We start from the raw sequence: 22055 nt of genomic DNA, 5'->3' as shown, positions 1-22055 counted from the left end.
ACGAAAATTATTATTATTTATTTAAAATTAAGTAATTTTTTTAATATTATTTATAATAAATTTAATGGAATGAAAATGGGAATTTATTCATTAAAAAGAAAAAGTATACATTTTTGTAATTTGAGAAATAAAAATACAAATGAAGAAGAAAAAATACCTTAGGCAGATCAATATTGCCTCACAACAAAAACATGAATTAAAATGACAAAGGCTAAAATCAAAGGATCGTATGCACCGACGGTGAAACCTTTATCATGATCTTGAACATGATCAACGGTGGTGAAAACTTCCATCGCACTGATTATAGGTGGCAACGTGGATGAATCTGCAGCCGCCAACGTTACATTAGCCGTAGGATCCACAAGGATTTCAGGGTACACCGTTACCACCTTACATTGTTTGACTTCAACTGCCACCGTGGCCTTCCTCACACCGTTAACGTAAACATCGACGACCCTCGTGTCGCTGGGGGAAGGCCTGATCGCCATTTCAGTGAAATAGAATACGAAATAAGCTGATTGTGGGGTTGATTGAGGGGGAAAATCAACGGTCATGATTATAGGAGAGGAGGTGAAGAATGATGCGGTCGAGGTGCGTAACACTGACTCAGGAGGGTCATTTGGTAATAGGGGGTTAGAACCTGGTACGGTCGTGAGTAGATTATAAATTGGTGGGGTGGGTCCAGATGCCCATATTCTGTTGTGCTTTTCATCATTTAAAATACTAGTGTACCTGTAAACAAAATCGGAAGAAAATTTTCATGAAAACGCATGTGTATATATATATATATATGATCTTGGATCATACTGGGTAAGTAATTAGTTTTTTTTCATCTTATAAATTTTATTTTGTTCATTTTAAAATTCAAATACAAAATTTTTAAATTAAAATCTATTCTAATGTTGGGTGTCCCCTTAAGAATATTATTTTTTTTATAAATGGTTATGACAGAAAATAATAATAAATAGAAAAACTTAAAACACTAAATAAGTTTATGAATTGTTGAATCTTACTTAAATTGATTTTTATTCTATTATTTCGTCTAAATAAATTCATATGATATGATTTGTATTTAGAAATATCTTCATATTTACAAAAAAATGGCATTTTTATTAAGTAACCTTAATTGGTATAAGGTCCAATACTAGATAACATCTTTTGCACATATAGATGTTGACACGGTTTTCTAACATGACAAAATTAGTTAAATGAGAAAATTTTTCATCTTAAGATATACTCATTTTATTTAACTAATCTTACCACATTAAAAATGTTACGTCAATTGCCTCGAGATGTCGGTGGACCATGAGGTTAATGACCATTAGTATCACCTATGTCCTGTGACATCTTTACATCAATGACGTGATGTGTAATTTGAGCAAATTTGACATACCTGACCTCAACACCAGCCAAGTTGGTTCTGTTGACTAGAAAAAATGTAGCATCACTCTCCATTTGTGGGTACAAGTGTGGGAACATACTGGGGCCTAATGGCACGGCCTCTAGGGAAGAAACGAAGGGCACCTCGCCGTCCCTGGTTTGCTTCAAGCACACGTTAACAGAACTTGAACCACGAGTTGCGTGCATGACCTCCTGGTACACCGGCGTTATCGTCGATGATGTCGTGGTGACTGTCGACCATTTTTTACCGTCAACCTCGAGATCGAACGTTGGAGGATGATCGAGACCATCGTAATTACCGTAGACGAACCCTGCCCTAATAAGGTATCTTGGGACTTTAGGGTCTGTTGGCAAAGTGTAGCAATTTTGATCACTTGGATTAGGGAAATATCGGAGGGTAGCCATTTCTGTATGGGTGAGCACCCGTTCTGGAATCCGTTTGTTTTTGCCAGCTTTAGTGAACTCTTCGTCTGTACTCCATGGAAGCCCATTGTCTCCAATCACTAAAGCGTCATTGCCACAATCAATGTTTATCCACCCTGTGGTTGACACTGAAACAATAACAAGATTGATTAAAGTACATTTATTATTTTTTAGAATGAAAAAAAATCTAACTTTTTATCAAGTTAAAATTATAAATAAATAATTATATAAATTAAAATTCGAATCTACTGTTATGAATGATATAATTGTAGATTTAATCGGACGTTACAATTATACTTCAGAAATGCCATTAAACTCTAAAATCAACTAAAGTAATTATGGAATTTGTAGGTGTCCTCTTTCACAGTAACACAATAAGACTTCCCTCTGGTCAAACTATACAAGACTGATCCCACTAGAGCATATTTGCCCCTGTTAAAACGAAATCATGCACCCCTGCATTCACCCCTGGCATTGTAACCCAAATCTGTGACACTAACAAAACTCAGTAGCAATTTAACTCGGCCAAGAAATCAAGACATAAAGATTATAGTGAACCTTCTACCAAACCAGCAGGCACTTCGTTTTACTCGACAAGCACATCGAGCAAAGAACTCTGTTTCTACCAGTAGAACCATATTATTTCCATGTCACCCTCACATTGCCTCAAGAGCTTACCCCTGTTCCTACCTTGATTAACCCAAATTGCCTAGAAGGAAGGAAAAAAAAAAATCCAATTCCAAAGTTAAAAATAGTTACATCACCTTCACAAGAAGTGATAAAGAATTGAAATGCCAAGCAAAGAATCCACAATAAGTTCTTCATTTTTGTGAAGAGAGACAAAAAGGGGGGTGGAGGTTGGTTGTATTGGAGTCCAATGTATGCTTCTTTATATATGGGAAGCAAAAACTAGGAAGGAATTAGTCAAAGGAGATGTTGAATTAACAAATAAAATGTTTACTTTGTAATGTCCACCATCAAAAGCTAGCTTTCGAAATCTACTTGTTTGGTTACATCGACTGCCAAAACCTTTGTACTAATATCCAATCTCCTTCAATTGTTATATCGAAGTAAATAGAAATAAAAGAAACATACAAGAAGAATCCAAATCATTAACCTATAAGTTTCTTTTTTAATTCTCTTCAAATTTTGGATCTACCCTCTGTTCAATAGAAGAGATTAGAGCAATTTTTGGTTAATTTTGGGGTTATAGTAGAAGATATATATACCCCACTCGTTTTGTATCCTTCTTGTATATATCCATACGGTTCATTGTGAAAGTGAGATTTTATCTCAAGATCAGTTCATCCACTGTCTTAAACGAGGGAGAATCGACAACCAAGGTGTAGGATGAGAAAGGCCGGCCATTCACCCATTGGGTGGCATAAGGGAGGCCTCCAAGAGATTTCGATACAATAAGGAGAGGAAAATCATCAATTTTTTTTTTGTTGTTTTCATATGGAAGCGGAAGCTGAGTGCATGAACAAACCTTGATGGAAAACAAGAACAATCAAAATACCAGCAGTCCTAAGATAAGATTTCAAGACTTATCTTTAGACCAAGTTGCTATACTATAGCCCTTCGATCTCCGAATCCAGTTTCTTCATGACCCTGTAAAAGAAGATGGAAAGCCATGTTTAGCCCCTAGACCATCTTCTCGCGGGCTGTTTCATTATAATCATACCAAGATAATTGACTCTTATTGAGCTCCCGGATCCCCATTACTTTCAAAAACAGCCCAAAACTACCCCAAAAATATCCATCACTTCGAGAGAAAAAGATTGCTCTTTGAGAGTGAGAATGCTAAGAAAATAGTAGAGAGATATATATATGCTTGAGAGGAGAGAGGGAAAGACAAGACTGATCAGGCAATTTAATCAAGTAATTATCAATTACATTCACCACCTCAGTGTTAATGGGAAGATGAACAAATATGATTAGGATTGTTTCCAGTTAAAGAAAATGGTTTGTGATTTTGAAACCAAGGATCCCATGCTGGATATGTTGCTAAATAATCTTAATACTGTACAGGAGGGACTGCATTTCGCTTGAGGGTTTTCTCATTTCTGTCATTTAACTATGTAAGAAAGACTACAAATTCTTTAATATCAAGCGTTGCTAGATTTGATATTTGTATACAATATATATGCCTCTAGCTTTTTGCTTCTATTCTAGAAATATTATGTCAAATTTCCTGGTCTTGATTGGGATTTTCTCACTTGGAACAATAATCATTTTGGATATAATATTAAAAGGCAGGGGAGATCACTCTTTTTTAAAAACAAATTATAATTTGTAAATCAAATGTTTTCATTTAAAATATTTCAACGGTTAAAATTTATAAATTTCAATCTAAAAATCTTATGTTTAAATATCGAAAAATGAGATTCAATTTATCATGTATGAGACAACAATTGTTACTTCGTATTTAATTTAATAAAATGAAAATAAGAATTTATTCGTTAAAAAAAAAGCATACATTTTTGTAATAATACAAATATAAATACAAAATGAAGAAGAAATATACCTTAGGAAGATCAATTTTGCCTCAACTCTAAGACTCGAACCCAGCCGCACCACCTCTCTACCTCGATGGTTCCTGGGTTTCTCTGTCGGCGTTCCTTTCCCGAGCCACAACTTCTGATCACTTTCCCCTTGTTTGAAACCCAAGAAAATTAGCTTGTTTTTGACGCCAATCAAACAAAATTAGTTTTTTTAAACGCCAAATTGCCCACTAATATACAAACCTTTACCTTATCTCACAAAATCTTATGTCTCAAATTTCAAATCTCAAATCTAATATCATTTTTTACTATCTTCGAAGCAATTGTATTAGGATGGCTGATTTCCGTCTCCCAAATTTCTGTCAATCTTGGTTAACCTGAAAACGCTAAAGTAATACTTCAAGTTGGGAAATATGACACGGACATATAGCAAAGGTTCGCAGCACTGGACTTGAATCTTGAGTTACGAATGGTTCAAAAGTACATCGTTGCCTACCTGATTCATGAGTTTACTTTCATCTTAAGTTTACTTTCATCGTTGCAGTTGAATCTGCGGGCAGGCAAGTTCAATAGAAGAAGAATCCAAATCATTACCTAGAAGTTTCTTTTTTAATTCTCTTCAAATTTTGGATCTACCCTTTGTTCAATAGAAGAGATTAAAGCAATTTTTGGTTAATTTTGGGGTTATAGTAGAAGATATATATACCCCACTTGTTTTGTATCCTTCTTGTATTCATACAGTTCATTATTAAAGTGAGATTTTATCTCAAGATCAGTTCATCCACTGTCTTAAACGAGGGAGAGAATCGACAACCAAGGTTTAGGATGAGAAAGGCCGGCCATTTACCCTTTGGGTGGTGTAAGGGAGGCCTCCAAGAGATTTCGATAACAATTAGGAGAAGAAAATCCCTTTTTGTTTTCATATGGAAGCTGAAGCTCAGTGCATGAACAAACCTTGATGGAAAACAAGAACAACCAAAACACCAGTTGTCCTAAGATAAGATGTCAAGACCGTGGTTTACCGCATGATACGTAACGTTTAATAATTAAAGACTGGCAATGCAATTCTTCATGAGTAGCTGGCAGTAGTGGAGTTGCTGACAAGGCGGTTTTGGGTTGTGGTGAAATATTTGTAGCATGATCATCTTTCATGGAAAGTGATGGAAGCTGAACAAGAGGTTCTAATTCCATTGAAGGTTCCATACAATTAATCTTCGTATGATTTTAATGAAAACACATAAATCAGGCAGAGAACCTGCTGCGTTGATGTCCAGTAATGGTGATACAACTCAGAAACACAGGCACGCAACTTCCCCACACAATAATCTATTACACAAAAAAGAACACCGCCATGACTACTACATAGGAACTGGATATACAAGAAGAAGAGGGTAAGAAATTTAAAACAAGGTCGAGCAACTGGTACCCTGTGAAATTCTTGCAACGTCTCTCATACCATACCTTTCCTCAGCATTCCATTGTAGCACAGCACCTAGCCACAGACCCCTCTGGCATGACAGCACACATAACCTTAGCCATAGAACTGCAGCAGATTCTCCCCTCTATTGACCCCCGCTTTAGCTAACTGGTCTGCCCGATCATTAGCCGACCTTGGTATATGGACAACCTGCCACTCCATGGCACTACCTTTGCTTTTCTATGTATTTTTTCTTTTTGTAAAACAGTTTCTAGAGTCTAGACCTGCCAATATATTTGATAATAATAATAATAATAATAGCTTTTCCTTGCAAGATTCAGGAGAAATTAAATTTTTTTGCAAGGCTTATAGGATCAATCAGATAAAGCTATGTGGCAATAGTACAACTTCTACTTGCACTTTTTCTGATCACTGTTCTTTGGCTAGTGAGAAGCAAAGGAAAGTATCCAAGACTTTACAGCCTTCATGAAATTACTGGCAATCCATACTTCAAAGTTCAAATGATCCTATGGATTTTCTCCACTGTAAATTATATGATCCACCCTATCAATCTTTGTGTCCACTTGCTCAAAAGTGGTGTAATTGAAGTTAAGATTACTGTACTAATAATGACCACCACCCTCACGTCCTCTGGAGAAGTAATTATCATTGCAGTGTTGTATGAGAAAAACATGGCCAACATACACAATCCAAGCTCGAACTCCAAAGGGAATTTGCTGGTGAGGACTTTGATCATGTAAAGAGAGACCGACAACCCTATTGAGTTGACAACCGCAAAGAAAGAAAATGAAACTCCACTAGAGGTGCCCAAAATAGACCAACCTGCAAGATGTTTGTTGCTGATGGTGGCGCTATGACTATCATTTTGGTTTGGGAAATAATTATCTTGCACGCCCCACCTGGAGGATTGAATGCAACTTGGAAGGTTGCAGATGCCACCAAAGCAGCTATAATTAAGAGCGTGCCGCGAGCTTCACTTGGTGAATCTCGGCCCTTCTTAAACTTGAAGTACTCCAACTCTTTTGGTTGTAAGTGATTAGTCTCTGAGAGGGTTCGAGAGTCCAAGGAGGCCATTGGAGAGAGGTTTACATCCCTTGCCCTTAAAGCTCCAGCACCGCTAAGGATGTCCATGATTTCTCTATCGCCAGCTTCACTTGGGAACAACAACAGCATATCAAGGGCAGAGAGATTGCTTCGATTGACAGCATTTACATCCAACAAGCCTGAAGAAAGCCTTTCGTTGTCAAGTAATAATTCTATGACCTTTCGTTGAAGTAAGCTTTTCTATGTATTTTAAAGATTAGTATGACATACTATGAGAGGAAATGAATACCTTCCAGGTTCTTCAAATCCTGGTGATACCTAAAAAAGATTGCAATTCCTATGTCCCAATGAGTAGAATCCCAATACAATTAACTGTTTATTGATTCTACTAATTAGGACATGGCAATGGCAATCAGTTTAGGTACCCCCAGGGATATATGAAGAACCTGGAAAATGTTCATTTCCTTTAATATTATATAATACTAATCTTTAGAACCTTGAAAAGGGGATGGCAACCCTGCTTTGCCTTTAGACCAACTTGCTTCTATAGCCCTCCAATCTCCGAATCCAGTTTCTCCATGACCCTGTAAAAGAGGATGGAAGCCATGTTTAGACGTTTCACCAACAGCCGAAAACTACCCCAGAACTTGCATCACTTTGAGAGAAAAAGATTGCTCTCTGAGAGTGAGAATATATATATATATATATGCGCTTGAGAGGAGAGAGGGAAAGACAAAACTGACCAGGGAAGTTAATCAAGTAATTATCATGTTCATCACCACCTCAATGTTAATGGAAAGATCAACAAATATGGTTAGGATTGCTTCCAATTAAAGAAAATGGTTTGTGATTTTTAAAACCAAGGATCCCAGGTTGGATATGTTGCCTTTAAAGCATGATAGTTACTATATTTTGCTTGATTTCCATCCTTGTTAGGTTTTGATTTCGTAATTAAATTTGTAATTGTTTGACTTAGATATTAAAGGTGAATCTGAAATAATAAGATTGTTACTATTTAGAGCAAATTGGATTTCATTCCTAAATAGATAAAGACACTTCATTACATATCTTAGTATATATCAATGTTTAAAAGAAATGTAGCACTAACAAGATAATTACTAATGAAATTAGATATGCTAATTACAAAGAAATAAAGAAAATGTCAAGGCTTGAAAATTATTACTGCCTGTGGGCTGATAATTAGCACCCTTCTGGCTCCTTGTTGTTATTATAAAATTAGAGAAACCGTGTGGGCTTCTGCAGTTCTAGAATTTGCTAAGGTTTTGCTGCTTTAAATTAAAAACTGGTTGGAACTGGTGGGAAAGATTAAGTCTGCTCTATTCAAGGAGTCATCTTTTCACATTCAAACATCCCAGATACAATAAATTATGGCTACCTTCAGAATCCAGAAATTTTAGAATAAGGCATACTTGGGAGGGATTGATCAGGGATAAGTTCCAAAAGTACACCATAATATTACTCAGGATTTCCTTTATTTCTTGGCTATCTGGTTTGGATATCCTAAGCACTTTTCAGATGGTACAATTGATCACCTGGAAGGGAAAACTTTCATTTTCTGCCATTCTGCCAAGAATTGCTTGGACTAGTTACGTTTTTTTTAACATATGAAAGGGGAGGAAATCTAGAAAACATTTCTGTTACTATTCATCCAAGAACTATCATTTTTAATAAACTTGTAGCAGATTAAAGTGTTAATAGAGATTTCTTAGTGCTAGGGGATAGATATGAGAATCTTACCTAGATGATATTCTCTGCCTTCCTTTTGGCTTGGATGCCTTTGTTTTGTACTTTGTTCCTCTGATGCATAGCAGGCCCATCCTGAGCTTCTTTGGCTGAGTGAAAACGTCATTAAAAAATTTAGATATACTTACAAAACCATGAGAGTTCAATAGACTTTGAGTTTTTTCTCTTTAAATCTTGGTACATAAATAAGAAAATTATTCATATAGAATTTCATACACCTTCTCATCATCTCTAATTCATCAACGGTCATTGCCAATTGAGTATAGAGTTAAGGGTCTATAATGTTAAATTTTTTTCTTATGTGGCTTACTATTAATTGGTAATTTCAGTTTAATAAAGCAAACTGATAATATAACCTTAGTGTGAGACAAAGCGTTAGAAGTCAATTAATATTAAAGTGATTAGTTAATGATAGGCTTAATAAACCTTTAATGTGAGGCTTATGTTAGGGTTTATTATATATATATATGGGGCTAAGTTTCCTCTTCCCTTCTATGGTACGATTATTTACCCATTGAGAGCCACCATAAATAAAGAGAAGTGCAAAGAGGAAGACTTCATTATAAATACTCTGTTTTTCTGCTACCAACAGTGACTACTTCAACGACACGAACAGATACGCAACGCAATAATAACTAAATTAATTTGGTGTTCTAATTACATGGATGCCAAATCTAACTTATATAAAAGTCTACCCGTAAGGTAATATATATAAATAAAAAAGAAAGGACAACATAGGGCAGTGGCTGCAATGGCAAGCCCTAAGCAATGAGACAACACAGCATATGTGCCTGTTATGAATGCAACCACCATTGCAGCCATGGCATTGATGGTTAGATTCAAGGCAAGTTTAAACAGTGAAATAAGCACCGTCTTGTCGGTTTCGTGTGCCATAAACATGTGGAAGAACACAGCAGAGCTAGAAAGCATTAACGCAATGGTATCTGAAATAACAAAGACTTTGAATGCTAAATCTTTTGTTAGGATTGCATGGCCTTGTTCAGGGTCATTTTCATCACTTTTATAGCCACCAGGCAAGGTGAAACCAGCTGCAAAGGTGACTGTTGCAATGAGAGTGGCTACCACCAAATGAGCCTCTCTTGCTTCTTTGATAACAGCTATCATCTCGTTTTCAGCTTGGCTGCTGTTTTCTCCCCTGCTCTCTTCTCTGTCCACGATCCGCTGACCAGATTTAGTCCCCATAGTTTCCAATGCTTTTTTGGATTTTTTCTGTGACATTGTATTGTTTTGATTTTCAAAAAGAGTGTGAGATATAATGAGACCAAAAGACCACTTAATATAATACTTAATTCATGTAAAATCTAGGAATTAAACCATAAGAGTACTTGTATTTAAAACTTTAATCCAAGAAATGCATAATACTATATAATCAAATTCATCCGACATCTACTATTGAATATGATCATACGAGTATAAATGAATTGAATTGAGTTGAGTCAGGTTTTTTCTTATTTAAAATTGACACACGAATTTTAATACCAAAAATCGAATAATTAGTTAAAATTAGTTAGCATGAGCTAATCGTAATTAATTAGAACATTAACCAGGTAAATATGCCTTACCTGATTTCCCCAAAGGCCATCTTGGGATAAAATAACATCAAGAGGATTAAGATTTCTGTTGTTAAATGCATGCCTATCAACTTTGGGGTGACCAATGAAATATTTCAAGTAGTTGTAGGAAGTGACATGCTGGTGGAGAGGTGTGTTCCCATCTCTATCCTTCTCATTTATAAGATTGCTCAAGGATGTATCATCTAAGATTGTGTAGACTGCAAATTTGTTGTCACTCGCAACTGCATAGTGAAGAACATTCCTTCCTTTGGCATCAACCTGCTCCCAACAACCTGAAGAAATGTTTGAAAATAAATGATTGAGTATCATCTCATAAGAATGAATTGTTGAGATTCAAATGCTTTGAAAAAAAGAAAAGAAACAAAAATTGTAGGAAATTGGGTCCGACTACGTATATACATGACCTTGAGCTACACAATGAGAGATAACTTTAAGAGAAATTATGTACTGATCTGTGTCTAGTTAGACTGTACCCGGAACTAAAACATTGGGACAAATTAAAGAAGAAAATTAACCTGGGCAACGAGATATAAGTTCCTCCATGGTGTATGTTTGGCCATTTTGAGCTGCAAGATGAAGGGGGGTCTTCTCCTCAGTTTTGTTGGCAATGTAGGCTGCAGATGTATCAGCTTCTAACAATATTTTCACAATGGCAAGACAACCAGATTGTGCTGCATAATGAAGTGGAACCCATCCTTGTTTATCAGCTTTTGTGGCCAGAAATCTCATTTTGCCTACTATTTTCCTTGTCATTTCTACAAGAAAAATAAGCAAAACCAATAAAAAATCACTACTGAATTAATTATGGACAAATATGATTTATTGTTTTCCCTAAAATTAACTACAAAAAATTACAAAGGGGAATGTAAAATATGCTGTCAAAAGTTTATATATTTTAAAGATTATTTATTTGTAATTTTTAACTTCTACATGAAATTTCATAAAAAAGTATATTGATGTGATTGTCGTAAATCAAGAAATAATGTTATTTTAGTTTAAAAAATTTATTAATTTTTTCGATTTCTTTTTAAGTATTATGTTTAGGATAATAATCTTTAGTTTAAAGGTAAGATCTTCATCGATACAGAGGATTTTGCTTGGACATATGAACTTTGATGATGAGAATGGCAATTGACTTACTTCAAAACAAAAGGTGTAAATAGATCCAGAAAATTCAACCTGTTTTGCCTTTTAAGTTGCTGGTCCTGCTCAACAGAGTTGAAAGGAAATAAAATATGCTAAATGTGCAGGGTATTTGATAGGTAGTTGGGCTGCATCTGATCTACCCTTGCTGCCAAACAAGTACTTTACCTTCATCTTTGCAAAGAACTGCTGCATGGAGGGCTGTTCTCTCACCAGGGCCTTGAAAAGCTGGTGATTTGCATGCTTCCAACATCTGGTCCACAGCCATGGAAAATCCTTTTTCAGCAGCCAAGTAAAGTGGAGTCTCACAACAATCATTGGCCCCATATGAAAATTCACCATCCCTTTTTACCAATTCCTTCACCACGTCAAGATGACCATACCGGACAGCTTCATGCAAGGCAGTGTCTTTCACTTTGTTCACCATCCTCAGCATCAGCCTGGCAGCTTCTTGATCTTCCTGGAGAATTCTTTCATTTTCTTCAGCAATAATTTTCACTATATCTTCATGCCCATGCTTAGCTGCCATGTGCAAAAGGGTTTCATCTTTGGCATTGGGCTGATTTAAAAGATCCGGGCAGATTCGAAGAACATCTTTCACGAAGTTGACTGAGCTTGTTTCCGAGGGATCGAAGCTAAGAACTTCCCTTTTAACATGAAGGTAATAGTAAGATGGATACGAGGAAAATCTGCATCTTGATGTTATGTGGATGTGGAGGATTGTGTTCTTATCAATTGGTGTCACCAATTGGTTGAGTGGCTTTGGATGTTGCTTGAAAGCATCAATCTCCCCTCTTGCTGCCTTGTAATATAGAGAAGAATCCATGATTTCCATGTTGTCTTGTTGGTTAGCAAGACCTTCCATGTCTGTTTTGATCCTGGTCCTAGATTCTTGGGAAAAAGAAGGATAATACAGAGTGTCCAAACCACATGATATATGGGAAGTAGTTAAATTGTTTTATCTCAAAAAGAAAAGATTTAGATCCTGCTTTTTGAGTAGAAAATACATACTTTTACTATCGAATCAAATGTTCTAATTCTTAATTTTAAAGTTTATTTAAAGTCAACATCATACTCATTTATAATGGAAAACATTGGGTGGAAATATTTAGTGCCCATTGAATAATTTAATTATATTAAAGAAAAAAAATGTTATATTTACTACTATATAAAATAATTCAAAATAAGAATTATTTATTATTATTTTTTTAAAAGGCAGAATAAAATCCATTTCACAAAAAATTTACAAAAGACTACCACATAAGTTAGTGAGGTGGCTCCTTACTGCTTACAAAAATCCAATAGGCTGCAGGAAAAGGAAGAATCAGGAGGCAAGCCACTGGTTGCCTAAGAGATCAAACCCAATCTGGAGCAATCCCATAGCAAGCAATGAAGAACGTCCAGTAACAAAAGCCCCACCACAATAAACATTTTGGGACCGCAAAAAGGACTACAACCTAGATAAGCAATGGTAGATGAAGTTCCACAAACATAAAAAACAAGAACCGAAAATGCAACCTAGGGAATAAATTTAGAAGAGCTTACGCTGTATCAATTGCCAACCCATGTTCGATATCATCACTGGTCTCCAGTAGATCTGGGGCCCTTCGAATTGTCCCTTTAGCCAAATTGTCAGTCACTCTATTTCCTTACCTTAGCCTATGACAGATTTCCCAATCACCAATCATCTTCTTCAAACTCTCAATGTGTAAAATTCATTTTCTGAGTCTTCACGAGCGTTATTTGGACTTTTGATCTACTTCACGACATTTAGAAAATCAATCTCAATGACAAGTGAGAAATTTCCAACCCAGGCTGAGAAGGCAAAGGTAATGAAAGCTTCGCGAATTGCAAGAAGTTCTGCAAGACTTGAGTCCCCAATGCCAATATTTTTTTGAGAATCTGGCCTGCACCACTCCATTTTCACTCCTTAGAATGCCTCCAATATCTGCATCCCTTGTACTGTCATTGGCCGCCCCGTCAACATTGAATTTTAAAATGGCAACTCTCGTCTTGGGTCCATTTGTCTGGGTAGTAGGACAACTTGGGTGTATGTACATATCCAAAATCGATCCATGCTGAGAGGGCCAATTAGCATTTGCCCATGTTGCCGTTTGCAAGTGAATAAGGTTCCATACCTGCTTGTTGTCCCAGCTTGCATTTTGAAATACAACATCATTTCGAAAAAGCCACATGGTCCAGGAGATGGAGAAAGGGCTTAACGCCCAAATTCTTTTATCTCCATTATTGAGGCATGAAGAATTCGATATCACCACCAGTTCTTTTATCCTTCGAGGCATGACCAAAGTAACTCCCCAACATCTACATCATAAAAACCAAAGGTCCAAACTTTGTCACACATAACAAAAAGATTATTTAAGAACTATTTATTATTTGAGTTGACATCGAAGTTCAAAATTTGAAATTGAATTTTTGGAGTTGAATTTAAGCATAAGATTTAAATTTTAAGATCGAGTCTTGAATTTTTTATTATGTTAATTTGATTTGACTTCAGTGCTCTGATCATTTAAAAAATAATGAAACTTTAAAAAAACAATTATGAGTATTTTAAAAATAATTTAAAAAATTATCAAATTAAATAGTATTTTATCTTAACATAAGTTCATAACAATTATTGTATTTAATATAAAATATGATTATAATTTAATTAATTTAAAGAGTGGGTTTGGGGGGTGAGACAATCATTATATCAAACCTAACTTTTGGTTGCATTTAGGGACTGAATACTCTTTTCTTTGGGCCAGCATTTATGAAGTCTACCATCACCATTTAAGAAATAATTGGTAGTTGGCAGTCTTCGCAATGCCAATAAATGGTCTACAGCGAAATTGTTCAAAAACCAATCATGTATTGTCACGTTAATTTTAACAACAAAATCATGTATCATCATGATGAGATCGTTTAAATTAGTTATATAATAATTATTAAAGAATTTATTTCAAAATCACAAAATTAGATTAATTAAAATTTATTTATTTATTTTTAAAACAAAAAGTTATTCTTTTATTTTAAAGAATTTTCAAAACTATGACTCCTGATTTGATAAATAAAAATTGTTAATCTAATTTTTTGGCATGAAATTTGTGTGCACAAGGAGTAATGCTTGTAAAAGCAATTTTTTATTGGTATTCAAAATAAATAATAGGGGTTCTGTTCAAAAATACCCCTCATACATAAGGTGGTTTTGAAAATAGCTCTTTTTATAATTTTAACTAATTTTAGCTAAGAGAAATTAATTTTGAACCAAATTACCTTTAATGAAACCGACCCATATGTTTAGGTCCGTGTCTTAAATCGACTCATATCTTTTGAGCTTTTCTCGCCAGGTCATTCATCTCTAGAGTATTCTTTACCAGAAAGAAAAACGTTTAAGTATTTTGAGCATTTTGGAGTAGTTTTTAATACATGAAGAAAAACTTTGGGCGTTTTGAGCATTTTGAAGTGATTTTTGATATATGAAGAAAAAACTTTTAAGCATTTTGAACATTCTTTGTCAAGTAGACATATTTGTTAATTATTTTGTTAAATGAAATATGGTGTATCGTTTGAAGTTTTTTTTTTTGTTAAATAAAATTTAGTAGTTTTGATAGTTTTTAAGTATTATGTAATCGGTTTTTAGACATTATATGACTGGTTGATATGGCATTGCATGATTAGTTGATAGACATTACGTGACTGGTTAGTAAGGCATTGCGTGACTAGTTAGTAAGGCATTGCTTAAAAATCAGTTACATGATGTCTAAAAATTAGTCACGCAATGCTTAAAACCAGTCACGTAATGCCTAAAAGCTAGTCACGCAATGCCTAAAAATTAGTCACGCAATGATTAAGTCACGTAATGCCTAAAAACCAATCTCGCAATACTTAAAAACCAGTGACACAATGCCTAAAAATCAGTAATGCAATATCTAATAACCAATTGATTTGCTTGCTCACAGTTAGGTTTAAGTTGTCAAAGACATGCAGTGTTTTAATGTACATATATGTTTACTCAATTTTAACTCCTCATATTTAGGGTTCTATGAATAAACCAATAAACCCAAGAATCTAAAACACATACTTTTTTGTTTTTGCTAAGCCAAGAAATTGTGCATTTTATAAAATAGAAGTTACAAAATTTTATAACCCTCCATAGCAAGACAAAATATATCCCTATCGGGAGGGCCTTGTTCACTCCCCTTATGCGAAAATAAAATATACTTTATTTACAAAATATTTCCTGAACAATTCTAAAAAATTGCTGTTCATCACCCTTGAGAACCCCAATACCCACGAGCCAAAAAAATAAAATGAAATAAGAAAGAGTTTGATGTCATCTCTACTCTTCGGGAAGGTGAAAAAGAGCTGGATGGCGAGATAGATAGTATTTGGTAAGAGAGAAATTATGATTTAATCTTGAAATTTTTGTCTGAATGGTAGGATAAAGAAAATTAAAACCGTTTTAATTTGTTTGAAATTATTTAAAGGGCATTATTGTCTAGTTATATAAAAAATTGACTAAAAATAGTTAAAATTATAATGAATGATAGTTTTGAATTGAGCTTATGAAAAAGATTATCTCTCACAATTTCCTCTAAATAATAATATAATAGCATTAAGAGTTTTCCTAAGCAATGCTTTACTACTTAATGAATGATCTAAACGAGGCACATCTTCATTTAGTACATTAAAACCATCACATTAATTTTCAACTAATGTAATAATATTTGTATAAATAGTTTCTTAAGTGCCTTATATTGTATTTAATGTAATTATATTTGTTAGCAAAGTCTTAGCTCAACAGGAATATTTAACTGTTAGAGTTTAAAATTTTTATTTTTGAAGAATTTTAAGTTTACATTTTGAGAACGGTGTGAAATTTATGGTACAAGAAAGAATTGTTTATCCAAAAATATTCTTAATATTAATATAATTGTTTCCTACAATTAATGAAACTTTTTTTTTGACATTTTGGCCTTTTTTAGCTCAGGTATAATGGAAAATATTGGAATTAGTTTGATTAGATTAAGAAGTATTAACTAATGTTACAATTTTTGTACAAAAATAAATAATAACATAATAGCATTGCTTTAGTAATTAATGAATGAGCTAAACGAGGCACATCTTCATTTAATACATTAAAATTGTCACATTAATGGTCAATTAATGTATTTAATGTAACAATATTTGTATAAATAGTTTCTTTAAGTGCCTTATAGTGTTTTTAATGTAATTATATTTGTTAGCAAAGTCTTAGCTCACTAGTGTAGACACTAAATTAAAAATATAATAAACAAAAAATGATGAAAAAAAGGGGGAGAGAGGTACGACTGGCAGGGTGCGTCCGCACCCTGCCAGGCACCTCTCTCACCTGCCAGACGCAAAGAATTCGAGTCTGGCAGGATAGTGGAACTTGCCCCTGGGTGCCCAGGGACAAGGCAATGGGGCGCCCCCCCTCCAGAACCCGAGAATCGGGTATAAAGGAGAGGGGGCACTGTAGCATTTCGGGGGGGGGGGGGGGGTGGGGGGAGAGGAACCTGCAACAAAAATCCCAGCAGCCACACAAAAATTCCACAAAAAGAAATCGAAGAGAGATATCCAAAAAAGAACCGAAAAGGAGAAAGTGTGTTCAAGGAAGAGTTCGCCGACACGAGAAGGAGCCCGACCATCGATGCCGCCAGATCTGTCGCCGGAAGGAAGAGCTGACCCAGGCGAGGAGCGACGCTACCGGTTGGGGAGGCCGACCGTAAGAGAACCCGTCGCGCCACCAGATCTGTCGCCGGTTGGGGAGAGCCGACTTGACCCACGCCGCAAGGAAGAGTTCGCCGGCGCGAGAAGGGGCCCCGACCATCGACGCCACCAGATCTGTCGTCGGAAAGAAGAGTGTAGAGAGAAGTCAGAGAGTTTATAGGTAGAGAGAGAAAATGAAAGGGAGAAATGGGAAGAAAAGAAAAAATAGGGGGGTTTTATAATTAGTGCTTAAAGCTAAACGGTGTCGTTTTGGGGAATACGTTTGGGCAGTTCAAGGACATTCAAAACGACCGCGTTTTGGCTCAAGAAGGCTGAATACTTGGGGCATGCTCATGGGCTTTCTGCCGGACTGATGCGTACTGGGCTAAGTCGGGCTTGAATCTTGGGTAAGTTTTTGGGCTTTTGTTTATGATAGTTATGATGATTTGCTTAATGTAGCATTTTGTTAGTAAAATAATGAGAACATAGTATAATAACACGGTAATATAGATTAAAAATATAAAAAAGTAATAATAAATAAAAAATCAAAATCATTAAAATAGAAAACATAAAAAAATAGGTAAATAACAAAAACAACAATAATAAAATAATAATATAAATGAATAAAACAAACGATAGGCTAAAATATTAAATTAAGAAATTAAAAAATTATTATTAGATTAAGCATTAAAAATAATAAAATAGGTATGAGAATCAATATTGTAAAGTTAACTCTTTTAAAAATATGTATATATAATTAATAAAATGATTTGCCGATGATGGGATAATCGATCGAGATGCGAGAAGTCGCAATCCCGAGTTTATGTTCCCTAGGCTCGGAATCCGAATCAAGGCCCCACCAGTATGATGGGAGGGTCTCGATTTCAAGATTCCGAAATCCTTAGTAAATAAAGAGCTTGATTATACAAAAAATTACTTGATAAAATTACTTGATAAAAATAAATAATAAGTAATAAATAATGATAAAGTAATAACAATTCAAACATATGATAAATAATTAATTTACGGAAATATAATATACATGACATTAAATAAATAAATAAATAAATAAATAAATAATAATAAAAATAACTAATTTAAAATTAAATATTGAGCATTAAGTGGCATAAACTATAAAAAATGTAAAGATAAAGATAAAAAAATAATAATAATAAGAAATAAAAATAGAAAATATGATAATAAAATATATAATAAAATAAAAATAATTAATAATAACAAAAAATATAGATAATTGCATTAGCATAGCATATATGTATTGCATCATACATATCATTGCATATAAATATTTCTGTTTTCGAGTTTAAGCCCCGATGATGGGATCTTTCGGGGATCCTGCGAAGGCGGGTATTTCTCGAAAAGTTCCTTAGGTGAAAAGATGTCCTCGGGTCCCACCAGTATGATGGGAGGGCTCGAGAACCATCTTTAATAAAAGGCTTTTGCCCGAATTAGGTTCATTATGCACAAAAATATTATTTTAAAAAGAAAACGTACGATGACCCCGATGACGGGAATTATTCGTCGAATTTGCGAAGGCGAGTTTCTCGGATAATTCCTTAGGTGAGAGAAAATCCCGAGTCCCACCAGTATGATGGGCGGATTCAGAAAATATCCTCGATAAAAGGTTATTTGTCCGGCATTTTTATCTCACGTCATGCATTTCATCTCACCACCCATTTGCATTCCATTTTAGGTTAAATAGGAGATAAAATAAAAAAATAATAATTAAGGAAATCTAGTGAAATTAAAAATTAAAGCCCAATAGGATAATCTAAAAATGGTACCGTTCATGGAATGGGCGTCCGAGGGGTGCTAATCCTTCCCCGGGCGCAACCGTACTCCCGAACCTAGATCCAAAAAATTGTAGACCGGTTTAAGGTTCTTTTCGGCGGGCTTAAAATTAATTTAAGTTTTCATCGATTAGAATCGAGTCAAATAGGTGGCCAATCACACCTAGTAAAATATAAAAAAAAAGATTGGTGGCGACTCCTAGTTAAATTTTTTAGTGAGTTTTCACATTCACGTCTAGCGGTCGGGTTCTCGGACCCGCACGTTACGACAACTAGGGATATTTAACCGTTAGAGTTTTAAATTTTCGTTTTAGAGGTTGTTAAGTTCTCATCTTAAGAATAATGTGAAATTTATGAAACGAGAGAGAATTATTTACCAAAAAATATTCTTAATATTAATATAATTGGTGATGCCTAAGTCGCAGCAGCTGAATGTATTTGACATATTGGTTATTTTTAGCCGTCGGTAGGATGAAAACAATTGGAGTTTTGTCGGACTTTGTTTCCTACAATTATTTAATTTGGACAACCTAGTTAGCTAGAAATGAGAATATTCTTAAACAACAGCTAGTAAATTTAGAACAGATTATAACATATGGAACAAACATGTTTGGTTGTTTCAAGCAAAATTCCCTGATTTCCTGATAACTCTATTACATAGAGTTATCTTGTCATATTTGAGGAGCTTAAAGAGTTAAGTTCTCAAATTTTAGGTGTAGTTTGTTTTAGTTGTTTTTTCTTTAATTAAATAAAAGCTTGTCGAGTAAATTAAATTTTAGTTGGTTTAGTTCATTTATGTGTTAAAATGTTTAATTATAGTTGCTATTGATTTAGTCCGTTGTTTTGAAGGTCCATGAATGAAAGGGGCTGAAGTAGCAGTGAATTGTGCAAATGGTGGATTGTTGCATATGTGTGATGAACAAGCTGTGGTTTTCTAAGCGTAACTCGAGTTACAGGTGCCGGATCGTTGTGATTTTTGGATCATCGAAAAGCTAAGCAAAAGACCTACAACTTTTATGTCGATCACTTTGACTAGTTTTGATTAGATCATGACCAAAATCACACGGGAAGTGACTGAACTGCAGTAGGGGAAAGCATTGAAGCTGAAGGAGCAAGGAATGAAACAGCAAGCACGGCGCTGCAACTCCAAGCTCCTAGCGCTGCAGTGTTGTCCAGGTCTGGCAATAAGCACTCCAGGCAGAATCCATGGCACCGCAGCACTGCCACGTAAGATTAGGAGATTTTTACACCCTCCGATCTGAAAGATCTGAGGGCTACATGGAGAGGCTTAAATAGGTTTCTTTTAGGGCTGAAAAGGGAATGATAGCAGGTTTTAGTAGAAGAAAAGAGGAGGTTTTCTACAAAAAGAAAAGGAGAGGAATCAAGGATTTTTTGGGCTTTTAATCATCTACATCAGCTCATTTTCTCTCACTAGTTCTATTTTTCTCTGTTTTCATTCACTTTCTTGTAGAAATGAATTATTTTTTGGAAATACTAAATTGAGTTATAAATAGTTGAGCTAAATTTTTCTATTGAGGATTATGGAAGATGCTAATATGTAGATCGGATATGAGGGTTTGGTTGTAAAATACTCTTTATAAATTTATCTATGTCTATTCAATTCTATATTTATTTCCTCTTTTGTTGATTGATCACCAACAAGACGAGATTGGGTGTTTAAATGATGCTTGACAAAGATAATCTAAATAGACCTAGAATTGGATAATGTGTGTTCATTCATTTCAAGAGTTGAGTGGGTGATAAATTGATAGGGTAAACATACACCTATTAATCACACATAGTCTATTACTAGGACTTAGGCTGAAGGTACTTCGCTTGATTTATTTCTTTATAGACATATAGGGGTAAATTGACTTAGATAATTATATGATATCTCAACAGGGAATCATTTAAATTAGTGAATCTTAGACTAGCATGGATTTCTATAAAGAGTAGGTCATTAACCAATCTATTATTCAATTGTAGTGTTAGCTGAAACCATAGTCCTAGGTTTTAATTCATTGATTATTCATTAAATTTTACTTGCAATCCTTAGTTTAACTATAGATAGTTAAGTTTAAATTTTATTGTAATTCTTAAATCTTGATTTACTTGGATAAAATTGGTTTGTTTTAATGTTAGTATTTAGCAACAATTATTGAACCAACTCCTTTGGGAAACAATACTCTCTTATAACTATAGTACTTGTTGATCATGTGCACTTGCATGATTTTTTTGCTAAATTGAGAAAATCTTAAAAATAAATATGTTGGTAATTTAGCAAGCAACATTTCCAACTTTGAAGAGAATAACTTTTCCCCTTCAAGAAATGAGAATATTCTCAAACAATAGTCACTGAATTCAGAATAGATTATAACATAAGAAGCACATGTGTTTGGTTGTTTCAAGCAAAATGCCTTGATTAATTTCCAACTTTGAAGAGAATAACTCTTTTCCCTTTAAAGATTGTTGCTATTAATTTACCCAAGAACGAAAAAAAAAAGGGACAAAATTAGCAAGAGATTATTTATATGCTAATGTATGTCTTCGATGTTTTCCTCAAGTTGAGATGTAGGTGAGTAACTTATGACAACATAAGATCTCCGTGACATTGACAACATATGATCTCCATGACATTTTACCCACTCAATTATTGAAAGCTCTTTACTCATAGAAGAGAGAAATCTATTGAAGAGAGGGATTCTTACACTGATCCGGATCTATCTTGACCAAATATCTCTTATGGGGTCCTACATCAGTAAAGATCTAGGTCTGTTTTGGTACCACTTGTCACGAACTTATATTTTTAACCCAAAAAACATGCCTATCAAGTGAAAGAAGACCCATGTTTATGTACCCAAAACCCACTACATCTCTTACTATTGTAGGATCCGTGACATGAGACACCTTTTCATTTGATACTTTAAAATCATCACATTAATTGTCAATTAATGTAATAATATTTGTACAAATAGTTTCTTAAGAGCCTTAGTCTATTTAATGTAATTAGCTTTATTAGCAAAGACTTAGCTCAAGATGGATATTTAACTGTTAGAGTTTAAAATTTTCATTTTAAAGAATTTTAAGTTCATGTCTCAAGAATGGTGTGAAATTCATGAAACAAGAGAGAATTATTTGCAAAAATTTTTTCTTAATATTAATATAATTGTTTCCAACTCGACCTGAAATCAAGAGATATAAACGG

At 34.5% G+C, this 22055-nt stretch overlaps 2 protein-coding genes, 1 long non-coding RNA gene and 1 pseudogene across 3 annotated transcripts; 1 reads left to right on the top strand and 3 right to left on the bottom strand.

Moving 5' to 3' along the window:
• Nucleotides 1-111: 111 nt before the first annotated feature.
• Nucleotides 112-3546, bottom strand: LOC18586281 (putative LRR receptor-like serine/threonine-protein kinase MEE39). The gene is made up of 4 exons (XM_018129030.2): nt 3509-3546; nt 3314-3351; nt 1394-1952; nt 112-732 (listed from the first exon to the last, which is right to left on the bottom strand). The coding sequence occupies exons 1-4, from the start codon at nt 3544-3546 to the stop codon at nt 168-170; spliced, it is 1200 nt and encodes a 399-aa protein (XP_017984519.2). The 3' UTR covers nt 112-167.
• Nucleotides 3547-4370: 824 nt separating this feature from the next.
• LOC108663719 (uncharacterized) lies at nt 4371-5098 on the top strand. The gene is made up of 2 exons (XR_001929730.2): nt 4371-4763; nt 4873-5098. It is a non-coding gene; the product is annotated as an uncharacterized LOC108663719 (long non-coding RNA).
• A 415-nt stretch (nt 5099-5513) lies between these two features.
• On the bottom strand, nt 5514-7271 carry LOC108663574 (uncharacterized; annotated as a pseudogene).
• A 1834-nt stretch (nt 7272-9105) lies between these two features.
• On the bottom strand, nt 9106-12289 carry LOC18586279 (protein ACCELERATED CELL DEATH 6-like). Its single transcript, XM_018129696.2, has 4 exons — nt 11481-12289; nt 10685-10924; nt 10158-10441; nt 9106-9804 (listed from the first exon to the last, which is right to left on the bottom strand). The coding sequence occupies exons 1-4, from the start codon at nt 12175-12177 to the stop codon at nt 9232-9234; spliced, it is 1794 nt and encodes a 597-aa protein (XP_017985185.2). The 5' UTR covers nt 12178-12289; the 3' UTR covers nt 9106-9231.
• Between the last annotated feature and the right edge of the window lie 9766 nt (nt 12290-22055).

This window comes from Theobroma cacao, chromosome 10 (assembly GCF_053813885.1).
Source record: "Theobroma cacao isolate CCN51 chromosome 10, ASM5381388v1, whole genome shotgun sequence".
In the NCBI taxonomy this organism is placed as follows: domain Eukaryota; kingdom Viridiplantae; phylum Streptophyta; class Magnoliopsida; order Malvales; family Malvaceae; genus Theobroma; species Theobroma cacao.
This window is presented reverse-complemented; position numbering and strand designations above follow the sequence as displayed.

Excerpts from the sequence above, each read along its gene's own strand:
- LOC18586279 (XM_018129696.2), bottom strand. The coding sequence starts at position 12,177 with ATGGAAGGTCTTGCTAACCAACAAGACAACATGGAAATCATGGATTCT. Across the intron at positions 10,925-11,480 it reads AGTTCTTTGCAAAGATGAAG|AAATGACAAGGAAAATAGTA; the intron begins GTAAAGTACTTG and ends TTTTTCTTGTAG. Across the intron at positions 9,805-10,157 it reads ATGGCCTTTGGGGAAATCAG|AAAAAATCCAAAAAAGCATT; the intron begins GTAAGGCATATT and ends ACAATGTCACAG.
- LOC18586281 (XM_018129030.2), bottom strand. The coding sequence starts at position 3,546 with ATGGGGATCCGGGAGCTCAATAAGAGTCAATTATCTTG. Across the intron at positions 3,352-3,508 it reads AATAAGAGTCAATTATCTTG|GACTGCTGGTATTTTGATTG; the intron begins GTATGATTATAA and ends ATCTTATCTTAG. Across the intron at positions 733-1,393 it reads TTGGCTGGTGTTGAGGTCAG|GTACACTAGTATTTTAAATG; the intron begins GTATGTCAAATT and ends TTTTGTTTACAG.